Genomic DNA, 16,259 nt, shown 5'->3' with positions numbered 1-16,259 from the left:
GTAGGGGTTTCTAAGTACTTCCCATTCGTCACAGTTTTTCAACTGCTCGATTAGTTTCCTAAATCCAGATAAATTTCTTTTATAAAATAGAACACAACCCTCAAGGTCAACCAATTTTAAAAAGCATCTTGACCAGGGTTCATCAACATGGTAGCCCACTAAGGACCACAAGAGTAGTTGAGGGGCCTTTTCTGAAATTAACTCAACGGTGATGGGACTTACTTACAATCATTTGAAATGTAAACACTAGCAGAGATTTATGCAAATAGTAAAATGGTGCATATTGTTGCATTTGTTGCTTGATTGTTGTGATCAGTTTCTCCACATAAATGAATATCATTATTCATTACATAAAAACATAATTAGAGCTCATTTGTTCTGACAGAAGTGAGTAGCAAATTGGTAGTCCTTCGCATTAATCGGTACCCAAAAAGTAGCTCTAACTTTCAAAGCTTTCACCACAGATGCTTATTATTACATGTATTCATTATTACGCGTATAGAGGTTAATCGAAGTTGCCTTTAACAAGTTTTGTGCTGACCAACCAATCAGCATCGAAATGTTGGCATCATTTAAGAGCCAGCACGCTGGCCCTGCGAGAATGAATTTGAAATCGTCCCGTTGCTAATCTAGCTGAATAGACATAAGTAAAAGAAAAGACTGTTGGTAATACAGTTAATGGCACCCATGTTTAGATTTTAAATGTAGGTTGTTGCTTCTGATATTGTATTGGCCAGCACAATAAGCCTCGATAGCTCTCCGCTGGTGGCTTTGGTGCTTAAAATTCGTCATGTTCATATTTCCTGAACGATCATAAAATGTTGTCTTATGTCAGACGTAAAAGCCATTTCATCAGACGTCAGTGGGTTCTGCGTGTGGGCAACAGGGGGCGACAGTGGGCCCCCTTGTAGCCATACGAAAAACCTCAGTGGGTGCAGTCGTTGATCTTAGCTGTTAGCGGACAGCAAGCGCAAGACTTTCTTTCAAGCGTTCACTTATCCGAGTAGCGCTCGTCATCGACAAGCCGAGAGCGAAGAGGTTTCATCGAGGCACTCCGAAGACCGCTTCGCCAAGATGAGCTTTCTGTTGTAAGTAAAGTTGACAAACATTCGCTAAATCGTGACAGGATTTTGTCATCGGCGCTTGCGGTTAACGTTAGCTGAAGTTCCGCCAGGGGAAGTAACTCGAATGAAGAAGACAACCTTGTTTAAAACGACTTACCACCGTTTATATTACGACTTGAGTCACTTTGTCGTATATGTAATTGATCGGAACGCGTGGAAAGCGTTTATTTCCACTGTTCATTCAACTGTCATTTATTTACTATTTAAATGCTAGCGAGACCGTTATTGCTAGCTTGGACTTGAGTAGCTCATTTTCGTTTGACGTGTGGATATTGGGAACATTTGTTACCGATTGTGTCTTTAGCTTCTTCGGTGAAATATCACTTGTATTAGTCTATTGTTTTAGTTTAAGCTTTAGTTACTTCAGATTGAACCATTTGGTTGTCCAACGCCAGGCGTTGATCATTGGCTGCTGGGCACCTCATGTTTACTTAGACGTTTTACGTGTCGTGCATGAAGACCATACGGAATCTCTATGCGATCTAAGACCTGAATTAAGATTTGTACCTTCGCAAAAGTGACCGTGCTCATTTCTGATTTAGTCACAACACACTTTATTTTTGATCAGATGCGGTTTTATTTTCTATATCACAAGTCACAGCTGTGTAAAATTTGATATTAAGTTTAAGGGTTGTATGCAATAGCAAAAGAAAAAAAGTGATACAGATTGTTAACTAGATCGCAATCAAAACACTGAGAAATCCAGCGAATGTTAATTGCATAATACAGGATGTACATATGATCATTTAACAATTATAACACATTCTTTAGAAAGGCCAATGGATAGACAATTCCAAGGTTATTGCAAAGTAAGGAGCAGATATGGAAGTAATTTGTCTTACGTACACCTGCTGTCTACTCCTTTAATCCACAACTGTCTCAATCTCAATAATTTGTTGTTCATAATTGTCATGACTGCCTTCAATATGCAATCATGTAGTTTTTTTCGGTCTGCATATCCGATTTTGTTTCCATTAACAATGATTTAATCAGACCTATTACTGATGAAATAGGTCCCCAGTAATTTGAGTCACTCGTATGACAGCAGCAAACAATTGCATTACAAGATTAAACATGTAATGCATATAGGGAGTCGGTGGTTCACTGACTTTCAGCAAATGTAAAGAATCATCAAGCAGTAAGCAGTAAAGGGATCACTATTGGTGTAATAATGATAAGATGACATTGTAGAAATTATGAAAAAATGATGTTGTAGAAATTATGACGAGCGGTGAAAAATATGCACAGTCTGCCTTTTCTTGCAGAGTAACTATTTATAAGGGGTTTATATAGCTTAGCCATTTTTAAGTTTGAACACGGGCTTATGGGCACTCTGTATGCAAGTGCTCAGTGTATATTAATTCCTATATTGTTGCAGCAGACAGCTGTTCAGCTCTGCCTGTGTTTGCCTCCAGTAGTAGTCGCTCATCCAAAACTTTCAAACCCAAGAAGAACATCCCAGAGGGGTCTCATCAGTATGAACTGTTGAAACATGCTGAAGCTACGCTGGGCAGTGGAAACCTGAGGCAGGCTGTCATGCTTCCGGAAGGAGAAGATCTCAATGAGTGGATCGCAGTCAACAGTGAGTGCAGACACGCAGTGAATAAAAGACATGGCTTTTGGTGATGCCGCGATCGTGCAAATGACATAACAAAGACCATACAAAAAGCATTTATGGCTTTAAAGTGACGCTGTGTAAGATTTTGCTACAAATAGCAGGAGGAGTGTTTATTGTTTATTGTGTTTAGTGTTTAGTGTTTATTGTTGCATTTACCGCAATGCCCCTAAAGCTCCCACAGGTGCATGCAGGAAAAAAAAAGAACAGATTCATAGGGAGTATGTGTAATTTAGGGGCATTACGGTAAATGCAGCAATAAAAACATCCTCCTCCTGCTATTGGTGGCTATAACAGACATGGCGACCTCCAGATAAGTGACACGCCATACGTAAAATAATTAAATAACTAGATCTACGATTATATTTAAAACATACTATTGGTCATCAAGAACACATTTATTTGTTAAGTTTTTGAAATGTATAATACTTTATTAATTTTTGATAAAAAAACGGCCTAATTAATACACAGTGTCATTTTAAAGCTTCTTCAGATTAGAGACTAAGTGGTCAGGGACAGTAGGTCAGAGATATTGTGAGAGATACAGTAGATGTCGTTCACAGTATATGATATTTGTTTCACTTCAGAGATTTTTGGGATAGGAAGATAATTGTGTACATACACACTTCGTTTTTTGTTGTCCATGAAATGGTCTCATTGTGTACATACAGTGTGCCTACACTCGTGCCATTAATGTCACATTTTATATTGTGCACCCTGCATTTGTCACTCTTCGTTCAAGATTACTGTAAAAAGAATGCAACAGAAGTGGATTAATTGTTGTAGTATAAAACACCAAAGTATTGAAATAATCCGTATCTCACCCAGCAAAAGTCTCACTATCTTAATCCTGACACGTAATGCAAAATGCAACTGACAGCCTCACAAAAATTATTATTCATGCTGTGGTAAGTACAAACATAAGGACACATACAACATCGACACATAAAAAGCTATGCAATAATATTCAAAACAAACATTTTCTCTTGAGTGTTTTAATAAAAAAAAAAAAAAAAAAAAAAAAAAAAAGCTATATTGCAGAGAGATGTGCTGTGAAGGTTCCCGGCATGCCAGACAGGAGAATTAACTGTAAACGCACATGCCACGGGCACTCCTCGGATGTCAAACTACTGCAGTACACATCCAGGATTTACTTAAATCTTAAATTATTAAACCTTAGACAGTAAGTGTAGTTATCCCTTCCCGTTTCCATCCCTTGACTGTTGTCGGGATCACACAGAGCTGCTGTTTCCCCTCAGATTAACGGCACCTGGACATCAAATTAGACTGAAACTTGTAGATGACCAAACATGACATAAGAAGAAGAGTTTACTCTTGAAATCCCAATTTAATACAAAAGATAGATAAGAGATTTACAACGCTCCTTTTTGTGGTCACCGCTCTGCTGCTGCCTCCTTTGCATCTCACTCACAGCGTGTTTGAGTATCATGAGGAAGACAGCACAGCCACGACCATGGTGCGACTATTGACCCGTGAGAGCAGGAGTTGTAATCGACTCCTGCCCTCATACTTAACGTTTTTACTTTACGCTGGGGGGGGCCTTCGGTCCCCATTAACCTAAAAAAATGAAGGAACACCGAAGACCCATCATCTTTTACCACCCTGCAATTAATTTTTGAAATTATTTTCATCAGAATTGGCTCACGCTAAATATAAAGTCCAGAAAATCTCAAGTGTTAAATAGATTCTATGCTAAAAAAAAAGAAAAAAAACATAACACGAAGAACTACACTGAAGTAAAATTTTACAATGCCAGTGTCAGTTCTGAGATCTAGGTGGGAGACTGTATTTCACAGCTTCATAATAATAAATCAGACACTGTTATTTGTTATTTTTTTTTGTAACAACATAAGGCACTAACTGCATGTATCTATATTTCAGCGGTGGATTTCTTCAACCAGATCAACATGTTGTATGGCACCATTACAGAGTTCTGTACTGAGGCTAGTTGCTCAGTCATGTCTGCAGGCCCCAGGTAAGGCAATAAATCACACTGAATAGCCCAAATACTTTTTAACAGTGCTGTTTAATTATGACCTGACCATCTTAGACAGCTCTCTTCCTGCAGGAAACCTAAGTGCCCAAGGGACAATTAGTTCACTGCATTATTCATAGAAAGCAAGAATTAAATAGGCAAACTATTGGTAAAGACTAGATTGTAGTCAATGTACATCAGTGTCCTACACATAAGCAAATATTATGTATTATGAAATATTTTGCTGTCAAAGGAATCTGTATTATTTTGATAACATTTTATGATATTCCTTTCTATTGAGTGGGTCATGAATACTTAGATTGAAAAAAAAAAACTGTGGTATTTGAGGGTCCTTGTAGTTTAATTGGCATTAGGATAATAGGAGTGTCCTCAGAAAATTGCATCCTCAGAAAATGGCATCCTTGGACCCAAAAAGGTCAAGATTCCTTTAGCTAAATAAATGAGCAAGAAACGTCTGAACTAAATTTCTCAATGATGTTTAGACATTTATAATTGTTTAAAGATAGTTTTAACAAATTGATTAAGTAATGCCCTAAAAGTTGTGTGACTATAACTGGTGTGAAACATAGCTAACAGCTTCTCTAGACGCTTGCTGTTTGTTGCTCAAATCTAGATCTGGCACTTCCTCTATGCTCTCTTACCGTGGCAGTCAGCGTTTAATTAGGAGGAAAGGGTTCAGGGCTCACTTCCTGCAGCTATCAGAAATATATAAATACAGAAGAGATAGTGCTGCATTTCCCAATTCCGTGTTTATATTTAGCTTATGTCCTGCCAAGCAAAGTTTGCATGAGCAAAGATGATATGTGCTGCCTTTAGGATGTGATCTGCTGCATCTTATTCATATTAATCGTATCCTAACTTTAAAATCTGGCGGAGTTTCACTTGGACATTTTTTTTTTTTTTTGCAGATATGAGTACCACTGGGCAGATGGCACCAATATTAAAAAGCCGATCAAATGCTCCGCTCCCAAGTACATCGATTATCTGATGACTTGGGTCCAAGACCAGCTGGATGATGAGACTCTTTTTCCCTCCAAGATTGGTATGTTTTGATTTTTTTTTGTAACCTGGAAACTGCTTTATTTTCAGATAGATGACAGTATTTTTGTGGCAGTATTGCCTCTCACCCTGATCTGTGCTGCAAATGGAGAAGTCACGGAACTGTCTATAACTGTCAAGTCAGATAGTGAACACATTTTGCTTTTCATGTATTAAATTAAACAAACCAAAGTCTGTGCTGTATTTAGACGGAAAACGTTTCAGTTGAGTGCTGCTCAGCCTGAGGGCAGCGCTTCAGCTTCTTGGTACATATGACTTCTCCTGTGACTTCAATTATATGAACAATTTGATGAGGTCATTTATTCAAGGGCTGTAAGACTCCTCCATTCAGATAATTTGGCGCCACCGGATGGAAGTCTTAAGAATTGTCAGTCCAAAGACGCAACAACAAAATTACAGACATGATATTGCTTTTGACGTCCCATCAACCCTTTCTACGAATTAAAGTCGATTTCCCACCACAGGGGTTCCATTTCCCAAGAATTTTATGTCTGTGGCCAAAACAATCCTGAAGCGCCTTTTCAGGGTTTACGCACACATCTACCATCAGCATTTTGACTCAGTGATGCAGCTGCAGGAGGAGGCCCATCTCAACACCTCCTTTAAGCACTTCATTTTCTTTGTTCAGGTGAGTTACTGCAACATGTTTGTCCACTTGTAACTTGAAAACTCCATGTCATCTCCATGTGGCTCTACCAATTATTGTGAGGGATAAACAAAGTATTGCTCAGATGCGTGCCACATGAAATCAATGAAATGTTTTAAACGGAGTGGTATTGGGTTCCAATATGTATACAGTATATACCAAAAACACAATTCAAACTAGGTTATTAACCTGTGCTTCTTGCAGGAATTCAACCTCATTGACCGGCGAGAGCTCGCTCCCCTCCAGGATTTGATCGAGAAGCTTGGATCCAAAGACAGATAGACATTTAATCTTATACCTCTCCTAACTTGTAGGAAGTTGAGGACTCTTTTTCACCACTCTCCCTCTCAGCCTTGGCTACCTCTGTGACTTCAGGTCACAATTTGGTGTGTGCCTTCTTCCTATTCTTCTCAGATGAGCATTTGAATTGTACCTTATTTTCTCATCTGTCTGCTGTCTTTCACCACTGTCTGAGCCTTCTTCTCCCCCGTTTCTCTCCTAATTTGTTTCCGCTGATAGGAATCAGCATTGTGTTCTAAAGTATTGATTGCAGGACTGGTTAATAAGAAAAAAAGTTTTGTTTACCTTTTAATTGGACCAAGAAAATCGGAAGTGGAAATGAGCCGTTTCTTTTTTTAAACGCTGGTTTCATGTTTTTGCATATGCTGACTGACTGTTTTTACTGAATAAATATCAAATTCTTATGTTTAAACCAGTCACTGCTATATAGTGCTAGAAAAGTGAAACGTTTTTATAAGTGAAGGTGGACCAAACCACTTGACATGTTCAGTCCAAAATGAAGGCGGTTGATGTGCTCGATGCTCTGTTAAGGCAATACAGTGCAATGGCGGGTGATTTTGAGAAGCCTCTCTTTCACACATGACTGCATTTCTTGTCCATTTTCCATTTTTGTTTGTTTTGTTTTTTCGATTGATATTGAAAGGAAACGACAGGATAGAGTATAGGGCTTCCAGTAAACAGCTGCATAGTGACAGTTCAATATTTAGAAAGACTTTGAATGCAAATTTGTAGTGTATTTAGGTTATGGTGCCAATCATTTGTGGAACTCTGGATAGCTGTGTGTTTCCGCAGTGTTGGTACTTATTTCCCCAGAGGTTAACAACTAGTACCTCTGTGCACAGAGAGGGCAAAAATAATGTAAATATACCGGTCGTGATCCTCTCTTGAACTCAGGCTACTGCAGCAGGGCTGTGTGTACTGCCATCATTTTACTAACCAGTTAGTTGCAGCTGGGATTTTAATGTTTTTATTGAGTTGTTTGTTTTTATTTGGCAACATTGATTTCAAATGGACCTTAATTCCTGAGATACCCATTAAAACCTCAGGAATCAACAGCTGCTGTCTGCTGCAGTTAACTAGTAATAATGTATCAGTAATTACATAAGACATTTCTACTTTTTTTTTAATACATGCTCAAAAGGCCCTTAAGTGAGTGAATCAAGCACGTCAAATTTAGTCCCTAACCACTTCATATTTTTATACACGTAGAATCAGAGAAATGAAAGGGCTTGCAAGTTTATCGGGGTTTTTAATGAATCCCACGGTGGTCACTTTGACTCGTGGGCAGGGGGTGCACAAATGTACAGTATGTACCGTGTCCAAACATTTGCTGTTAATGTGGTCAACATTTTTATCCAATAAAGCTGTGCCTTTACATTAATGAATTGTCTTGATATGACTATTTGCAAAAAAAAAAAAAAATCTCAAAATAAAGATATGTTTGTACGTTAACCTCAGACAAAGCTTACATAAAATGTTTTTGTATACGCCCGCCTACAAACGATTATTTGTTTGTTCATAATGTCAATACATTTTAGGCCTTTATTAAAGTAACGCAGTTAACGATTCACTGTAAAGAAAAAAATATTCGCCCAATTAAATTGGTATAGATTATCACCCTCATCGTCGACTAAAGGTGTGCATTTTCTCAACTACATAAATAAATCCAAATGTAAAATTTCACAAGTTCCAATTACTATTTGTCCCGCTCTGTCGTTTTCATTACATTAAAAAAGAAAAAAAACACTTCTTGTAGAATTCTGCATCTTTTTTTTTGGTCATACGTGGACAGCCTGACAGGCAAGACACTGGGCACAAGTAACCTGGTATTTACATAGCTAGGAAGAAATTGAATGATGGTGATCGCGAGTGGCCTGCGTCTGCGAATTTTATAATTTGTTAATTTCGAAGATAGTTACCCGTCATGATTGCTTTAAGTGGGGCTGTCACTTTTACTTGTTCCGGTTGACAGGACTTTGATGCGATAGCGTCTTTAGGTAGTATAGCCAGGCTACTTCGCTAGCTGCAAGTTGGTTAGCATTAGCTCAGGCAAAAAGCTACGCCAAGGACGGTTGCTAAGCTACATAGCCGGGCTGCAGACTCGCTAGGAACGCTATTCACATTTTATGTGTGGATAAAAAACTACCGCCTGCAAAAGTGAAAATGCTTGTTGTTCCTCGTTATTGAAGACCGCCTCTGTTTGCTAACGTTAGCTAGCCGGGTAAGTGAATAACTGTCACCCTATGTCATTCTCATGCTGTCGTTCGTCACTTATTTTGCTTATTTAATGGGCTATATAGAGAGCAAACTAGGATCCCCTAGAGATCAGTTCAAGTATAGATCGTCTATTCGTTACATTATTTTAGTTATAACGTGATTTAATTCCTCTTAGTAACCATATTGTATTTCAAGGCGCCCTTCAGTGAGACCATGGCAGATGAAAATACTCAATTCTGTGGCAACTGGTGAGTACAAGGGGGAAAAAACACGAGACTCGCTTATCGTGGCGAACAACGTGTTTCATCATTAATTCTAAATGTATTTTGTAGTAAACATGATATTCCGGAGGCAAATTTCACGACGCATGAGATTCACTGTCGAAGAAACATCGCACTTTGTGATGTGTGCCAGGAGCCGGTGCCACGCTCAGATCTGCAAGAGCACAAGCAGCAGGAGCACAGCCAGGTCATACGTTTTAGGCAACATTTTGTGTGCTTGCGTGCTGATATCGTCCCAATCAAGTCTTAAGCACAATTAATAGAGCAAATCGGTACAATTGTCGATTCTCAGCCATTATTGACCCACCTTTCATTACAGATTACTTGCAAGTGTGGACTCAAGATAAATAAGAATCAAATTGAAAGTCACCAGGTATTTATTTTCAATTTCCTAATAATTAGATCCATATTTAGACCATGGCAAAATAAAGATGGATAAAATGTGTCTTTTTGGTCCCCTTTGTATGCTAATATAACATTTTTCCCGAAATTGCACAACATGAATGGACATTTTCCATTATCCTTTTTCCATTTGTTCCTAATATACCTCTTTTGGGAAAGAAGCACATCCTGCTCAGTTGTGAATCCTGTAACATTATGCACAGTTTGAATCTTAACACTTGCTAGTTGTACTGCAAAGTTGATGTAGCATCGTTAATTAACCCAACGTGCATGTTTTTGGAATGCAGGAAATAAACGTCTGAGTTCACAATCTGAACTTTTGACTGGGGCAGACATGCTTTCTGTACTGTTACTGTACTGCCTTGCGCAACACATTTTAACACTCTTTGGAGGCAAATTGAATATTCTCCAGTGGCCTCATCTCAAACCAATGGAATCTGCTTTTCACTTATTGACAAAAGAAGTGAAGTGGACACAGTGGTTGATTGTCCAAGCATTTTGTGCAAGGAAATCTGAATTTGGTGAGACCAAAGGAATCCTGACATTTTTGCTCTCAGCTTTTGTGAGACCTCTTAAATTTAACATCTACACTCCCACCCTTGGTAGATGCACACTGTGTGTGGATGTAAGGGCTTTTTTTTTTAAAGAAACAATGACTAAATGCAGTAAAAATGTATTTTCACAAATTTTCCTCCTGCAGAACTCTGATTGCTCTCAGAGACTGGTAGCGTGCCAGTACTGTGAACTGGAAGTTGCCTTCAGTCAATCCAGAGAGCATGAGGATTACTGTGGCGCTCGCACCGAGCCTTGCCCACAGTGCAAGTGCAATGTCATGTTGAAGGAGAAAGCCTTGCATCCAATGTTATGTGGTAGTCCCACACTGCTCCAAGAGAGGAACAACAGTTACTCGAGTCACAGTCCTGCAGACCTGCAGGCTCCAGGGTCCTGGTTTGAAGGCCACTCCATCCGTAACCCCCTAAGAACCGAAGAGAGAGTCCCCAAAGAAAACAACCGCAGTGCAGGAAAGCATCAAGCCTTTCCCCGCAATTTCGAATCCACATTTTATAACGCATCAAGACAAGGCAGTGCAGACTGGAAGAACGTTGCCCCGAGGAATATGACATCCAGTCGATGTGAGTTTAAGCTTCTAATTTTTGGTCTTTCTTTCTTTATTCTGTAGTACACTGTATCTCATCTATTCAATATTTTTCTTCTGGTGGGATCACAGCAAATCAATGTAGCCCAGACGTGTCCTGAGTGCAAATGCAATTACAGTGAATATGTTGTATGTTAAAATTTTGAAATATTCAAAGTGCATAATTTTGTCCCCCGTATAATCTGCCAGTTTAATTCTAATAGCTAATGCCCAAACTGCCGTAGATGGGCTAATAGAAACTAGCATGGCTGTTGTGGTTATTATAAACCATCAAACACCTGCTTGTGAGATTGGCTATTGCTGATGGTTTGTAGGGAAATTTCTCTGCCTCTTGCTCCTAATCACACAACATTTCTTTGAGTAAACGCCAGTGCTGCCCAGCATGTTGCAGATAAACCTGGTACTGCACTGAAATTCCTCTACAACGGCAGATTTTGACTTGCCTGTGTGTGTATACTGTAGAAACCTTGCAGTATAGCAGTTGCACAATCGATGCTGCAACTAGTGAGGGGTACTATTTTTTTTTTTTTTGTTGTTTTAAAAAAAAAAATTAACGTAACATGTCGAGTTACTATGTCTAAAATACGATGTTAATCTGACCTCAGTGATCAAAACTAAGTTAATCAGTTGACACATTTCGTCTAATTGTTTTATACTGTATTTACAGTGCATTGAGAAAACATTGTTTGGTTGAACTTTTTTTTTTTTTCATACATGTTTTTCCTTTCTCTGTAGTAGCCGAACAGAACGACTTCTTAAGTCGCAGCAGTGCGTGGCTACTCCAGGATGAGGATTCTTCAGGCCTTGATTATATGCTGGCCCTCAGCCTGCAGACAGATAGCGAGTCCATGGCTGGGAGTGGAGAGGCCAGTTTGTGGAGTGACATCTGGGACCACACCAAGACGTCCAACAGCTCGGTTGGCTCTCAGCTTTCCCCATCCAACAACAATTACCCAAATTCTCCTTCTCGCACAAGTGTCCTTCTGGACCGTGATCAAACGGGTAAGGAGTACGTAAAAACTGTCCTTGTTCTTTCTTTTGAACTGTAGGCGGTCTGCGGTTTACAGGAATGTGAATGATTTCTTACAGACATCATGCTACCCTGTGAATTTTGTGAAGAGCTGTTTCCCGAAGAGGACCTCATTTTGCATCAGGTTTGATGTCATATTGACCCACAAGCCTCACTTATCCCAGAAAGCTTCGAAATTCAAAAATGGAATGATGCACTTGATGAAACTTTGCTATTGAGTCATCACTAGAGAAGTTTTGACTTCTTGCCACTCCCCAAGAACTTTGGTATTTGGTATTGTCATCTAATATATTGTAAGTAATGGCCTTATCTTGTCAGTTATCGTATAGAAGCCTTTTCTATCTTTATACCTTTGTTTATTGGCAGCCTTTGCTTGTGTGCGCATGCCATCACTCTCATCTGGGTTTGGCAGAACATACTTCCAACTATACACATACTGATTTTCTACATGAAAACCCACATGACATTCAGGTCACTTTCTAAATTGCTGATGTGACGAGAAACTTAGCGGTAATGGGAAAACCAATCGGTAGCAAAATTACAGCCGGATGGACGGCCACCGCCATGGAGTCCATGGCTCACACTTCACACACAGAAAGTTTTCTGTCCATAAACCTTGAGCAGGGTTCACATTATGACCAATTTCCAAAAATATCGGAAAGAAAAAAATCAGGTTTTACACCCCACGAGATCGTTGCTCGGGATCGTCTTTAAGAGACATCCTCCAATGATTTTTATCTGAAAAGAAATCAAATGTCCGAATAAGTCCCCATCACTGGAACTGCATGTGCATACCCCATTTATTTTTCTCTTGTCTTATACAGACTGGCTGCAGCCCTGCATCCGCTTTTGCGTCCTTCAGCAAGCAGCCGCGATCTCCCCCGAAAGAGGCCAGGAATGCTACGGGAATGATGCGTAGCCTCCCCAACACACTGGCCTCCAACATCCCCACCTTCCCAGGATCTGTATCACCAGCGTCCTACAGTCCACCAGCCAGCCCACTAGAGGGAGATGTGGTGATTCCTTGTGAATTCTGTGGCGCTGCGCTTGAGGAAGCAATTGTCTTTCACCATCAGGTGTGTAACTCGTCTAGTTGGTTAGACAACTGCAAATGATCAACTTTCTGTCTGTCATGTCAGAGAGAAAAAGAGCGTTCTGTTTTCACAATATTTTCACGTCTTCTGCGCATACTAAAGATCATTTTAGAAAAACTGGGAAAGTTTCATTTTTGTGTGTGTCTTTTTTGTGCAGGACAAATGCGACATGCGCCCTCAGACCACCTTTCCACTTAACAATATAACAAAAGCTTCTGTCAAAAAAACTCCAGCCAAAGACACGTTTGAACGAAAGTCTCCAGAATTTCATAGAAGAATTAAGCACCAAGGTAGTGTACTGATGGTGGTTGGGGAAAAGGTCAAAAAGCGGTTACTGCATGGGGGAAAGATTAAAGTTACATACCATAAATTGCACTTCACTTATTGTTTTTTGTTTGTTTGTTTTGTATCAAACACTGGTGTGACTGTTTTGCATCCAGGAGACTTCTTAGATTTGGATGACAATCTTGGGTTTGATGGAGACCCCCCACCTGGTCAAACCCAAAGGGAGTGGCAGAGAGGTTACATCGGGCGGCCGAGTCAGCGGAAAACATCCAACTTTGAGGTTTCAGCACAGAGCAGAGCTCAACCTGGCAGAGAATCGGAAGGGGGGCTGTCATCTTTCTCGGACTCTGACAAGCCAGGCTCTGACTATCTAAAGGGGTATGTCTACTAGAAACATAATTAATGTGATTATCTGGGCTTGTTTGACTTTTTTTTATTATTTTTTTTTTTTTGCATGTGTGCCAATCAGAATACATTCAACAGAGAACAAAGAGGGAAGAGGAAACAGAAGGAATGTGTTAACAAAGGTACAATTAACATTTAAGGTCCAATTCTTTTACTTCGTTTGGAGCAAAATACTGATGTGTGCGCAATGCGAACAAGCTAATGTAAGACAAACAACCTGACATTACACATTGGAAAGAGTCTGGTTAATGGAGGGAACAAAGCAATGTTTATTTTTTAAGGTGGGATTTCCCTTTCAGAGTCTAGACAATTTTATCTGGCACTCATTTTTGTTTTGTTTTTTTATTTACCTTTCTCCCATTCGCAGCTCCCTAAGAAGCAGCACGGAGACCAGCAAGAGGAATGAGAGCTGCAATATGCGGCGAGAAAAATGTTTATTTGATCTGCTTTTTGTTTCGTTCATGGTTGGAAAAAAAAAATCTTAAATATATCTGATAAGTGCCTGTGTCAGCAGAAACACCACTTTACATTTAACAAACGTGATTTGATTTTGCTATGAATATCATACATTTGTCTCAGTTGATATTGAATTTGTTGTTTTATTTGCTGTAAGCATTTTGTATTCACCATCCCAAATTTCAGTTGTTCTTTATGTGACATTACACTCTTCAATTGGTGTGTTTTTATACTGTTGAATATTATTTAGTACTTTAGCTGATATTTAGTGTATTTCATCGAGTCCCTAGAAATCACGTTGCGATTACTTTTTCAGCTGACTCTGCTTCCGTCTTCATATATATGCGTGTCATGTCCAGCCAAACAATAAATCATTTAAAAAAGGTTTACATCAAGGAAATGCAATTTCTCTATACTGTGTATTCATATGCCACAAATGTCTTAGGATCTGCAGCAAATAATTTGTTAATGAAGATGATCAATTCTCAATATAGTGTAATATTCATACCAGAGGAGCAAGTGAGTGGTGACATCTCCTGGTTTGATGTTTGTTCATGCATGTGGATGATCATTCTCTATGTCAATGTTCCCAACTCTGTGTGATTTTGGATGTTTTGTAACGTCAATAAATGTTCCCGGCATCAATTTGTATTTCTAGTTTACATCTCTGCTCCAACCTATGGTTTAATGTGTTTTTTGTTAGTTTTTTTATTGTGTTGGTTATGTACATTTATGGGATGAATGCCGTTTGATTTATCCGCTAATATAATATGCACAACCACACTTGCATAAAAGAAGAAAACATGTTTAGTACCTAAATCAGTTTGGCTGGGGTAAAAACATGGCAGGTGGGGAAAGATTGAACATACCACAAAAATCCATCCTCACAAGGGTCACAGGCTTTCTAGTGCCTATCCCAGCTGACTTCAGGCAGTAGGCAGGCCAATTGCAGAGCACACAGAAATGAACAAGCATTCATGCACCCAATAACACCTCTAAGGAGGATTTAGTGTGTCCAATAAACCTGCCATGCATATTTTTGGAGTGTGGGAGGAAATTCGAGTGCCTGGAGAGTACCCAAGCAGGCTTGGGGAGAACATGCAAACTCCACACAGGAAGGCTGGTGTGAGGTTGATTTGAACTCTGGTCTCTGAACTGTTAGGTGGATGGGCAAATAGCGCCTCCGAGCCGCCCTCGCAAAAATGCATTTCTTACTTAAAAAAAAAAAAATACGGATTATAGTAATGCACTGAATTCTGAGACATAATATGGTATTAGTACAATTTTTGTTGTTGTTGTCATTGTATAACGAGGCATTAACTTTCCGAGCCCTGAAACCCAAGTTCATAAGGCAACATAATTAAAAAAAAAAAAATCTTCATATACACCGCACTAACATACTTGAAAATAGATCTTTGTTAAACAAATCCATTCAATAGTTTTAAGTACTGGGTACTGTTTACATTCCATGAGAAACATTACTTAGAATTTGTCTGACATTCACACTGAAGTTTGTATTTAGGTTTGATGGATAGCCTTAAATGTGGGCCAAAAGTAGATACAGCGCCTAATCTAGAAGGATGGAAATAGGGACAATACGAAAGGCACGCTCTTTCAATTGCAATCTGCGTCACAATGTTCTGAAAATTCAAGCTTATACTGAACTGTGTTGTAGACAACAACAAAAATTAAGATAGTTTTGTGAAATTACATGTTTTATTGAAGGATTTTTAGATTTACAATATGATAATCCAGTCAGACAATAAATATTTAGCTCATTTGGCTTTCACTAAAACAAAAAGCTCATATCCCCTCTAATGGTAGTATAGAACAGTAGTTTAAGCAGCCTACACAGGATTTGGGCCACTAATCACCTCCCATGCACAACTCCTGCGTTTTAAGGAAAGTACTTTGAGCATTTAATGTCCAACATCTATGCTCTTCGTCTTCACTATAGTAAGAAGTGTGAATTTATTGTAATAGTGGCATTTTTTTCATATACTAGTCGAAGGTAGTAATGGGGGAAATTTTCATTAATAAGCTATGCGGTCGGCTAGCACACCCTGTTTAAAGTGCCCTAATCAATCTACCAGTGCATAGAAATGTTTTAGAGTAGTGGAAAAAGTAGTGGGAAAAAAAAGCACCCAGTAAGAAAGTCGTTCTATCTACAAT

General features: G+C 39.1%; 2 protein-coding genes across 4 annotated transcripts; both read left to right on the top strand.

Moving 5' to 3' along the window:
• The first annotated feature begins 907 nt into the window (after nt 1-907).
• On the top strand, nt 908-8,142 carry LOC148429902 (MOB kinase activator 1A). 2 transcript variants are annotated; one of them, XM_088413326.1, is made up of 6 exons: nt 908-1,088; nt 2,540-2,706; nt 4,642-4,735; nt 5,665-5,798; nt 6,280-6,443; nt 6,666-8,142. In XM_088413326.1, exons 1-6 carry the CDS (start codon nt 1,075-1,077, stop codon nt 6,741-6,743), a joined length of 651 nt encoding a protein of 216 aa, XP_088269452.1. In that variant the 5' UTR covers nt 908-1,074; the 3' UTR covers nt 6,744-8,142. The 2 variants fall into 2 exon arrangements, with proteins under 2 accessions (XP_088269452.1, XP_088269460.1); XM_088413334.1 differs by having other exon boundaries at nt 909-1,088; nt 2,543-2,706.
• Nucleotides 8,143-8,571: 429 nt separating this feature from the next.
• Nucleotides 8,572-14,732, top strand: trafd1 (TRAF-type zinc finger domain containing 1). 2 transcript variants are annotated; one of them, XM_088434085.1, is made up of 12 exons: nt 8,572-8,982; nt 9,174-9,226; nt 9,311-9,446; nt 9,579-9,632; nt 10,362-10,794; nt 11,556-11,819; nt 11,907-11,971; nt 12,672-12,923; nt 13,099-13,231; nt 13,382-13,604; nt 13,696-13,753; nt 13,999-14,732. In XM_088434085.1, the coding sequence occupies exons 2-12, from the start codon at nt 9,192-9,194 to the stop codon at nt 14,035-14,037; spliced, it is 1,692 nt and encodes a 563-aa protein (XP_088290211.1). In that variant the 5' UTR covers nt 8,572-8,982; nt 9,174-9,191; the 3' UTR covers nt 14,038-14,732. The 2 variants fall into 2 exon arrangements, with proteins under 2 accessions (XP_088290211.1, XP_088290203.1); XM_088434077.1 differs by having other exon boundaries at nt 8,573-8,982; nt 11,553-11,819.
• Nucleotides 14,733-16,259: the final 1,527 nt, after the last annotated feature.

The sequence above is a fragment of the Hippichthys cyanospilos genome, chromosome 1 (assembly GCF_059441005.1).
Source record: "Hippichthys cyanospilos isolate Australia breed blue-spotted pipefish chromosome 1, RoL_Hcya_1.0, whole genome shotgun sequence".
NCBI classification, from domain to species: Eukaryota; Metazoa; Chordata; class Actinopteri; order Syngnathiformes; family Syngnathidae; genus Hippichthys; species Hippichthys cyanospilos.
Note: the sequence above shows the minus strand (reverse complement) of the source record. Positions and strands in the feature narration are given on the sequence as shown.

Coding starts and splice junctions, on each gene's coding strand:
- trafd1 (XM_088434077.1), top strand. CDS start 9,192: ATGGCAGATGAAAATACTCAATTCTGTGGCAACTG. Junction 11,972..12,671: donor AGGACCTCATTTTGCATCAG/GTTTGATGTCAT, acceptor TGTCTTATACAG/ACTGGCTGCAGCCCTGCATC. Junction 13,232..13,381: donor TAGAAGAATTAAGCACCAAG/GTAGTGTACTGA, acceptor TTTTGCATCCAG/GAGACTTCTTAGATTTGGAT.
- LOC148429902 (XM_088413326.1), top strand. Junction 2,707..4,641: donor TGAGTGGATCGCAGTCAACA/GTGAGTGCAGAC, acceptor TCTATATTTCAG/CGGTGGATTTCTTCAACCAG. Junction 5,799..6,279: donor TCTTTTTCCCTCCAAGATTG/GTATGTTTTGAT, acceptor TTCCCACCACAG/GGGTTCCATTTCCCAAGAAT.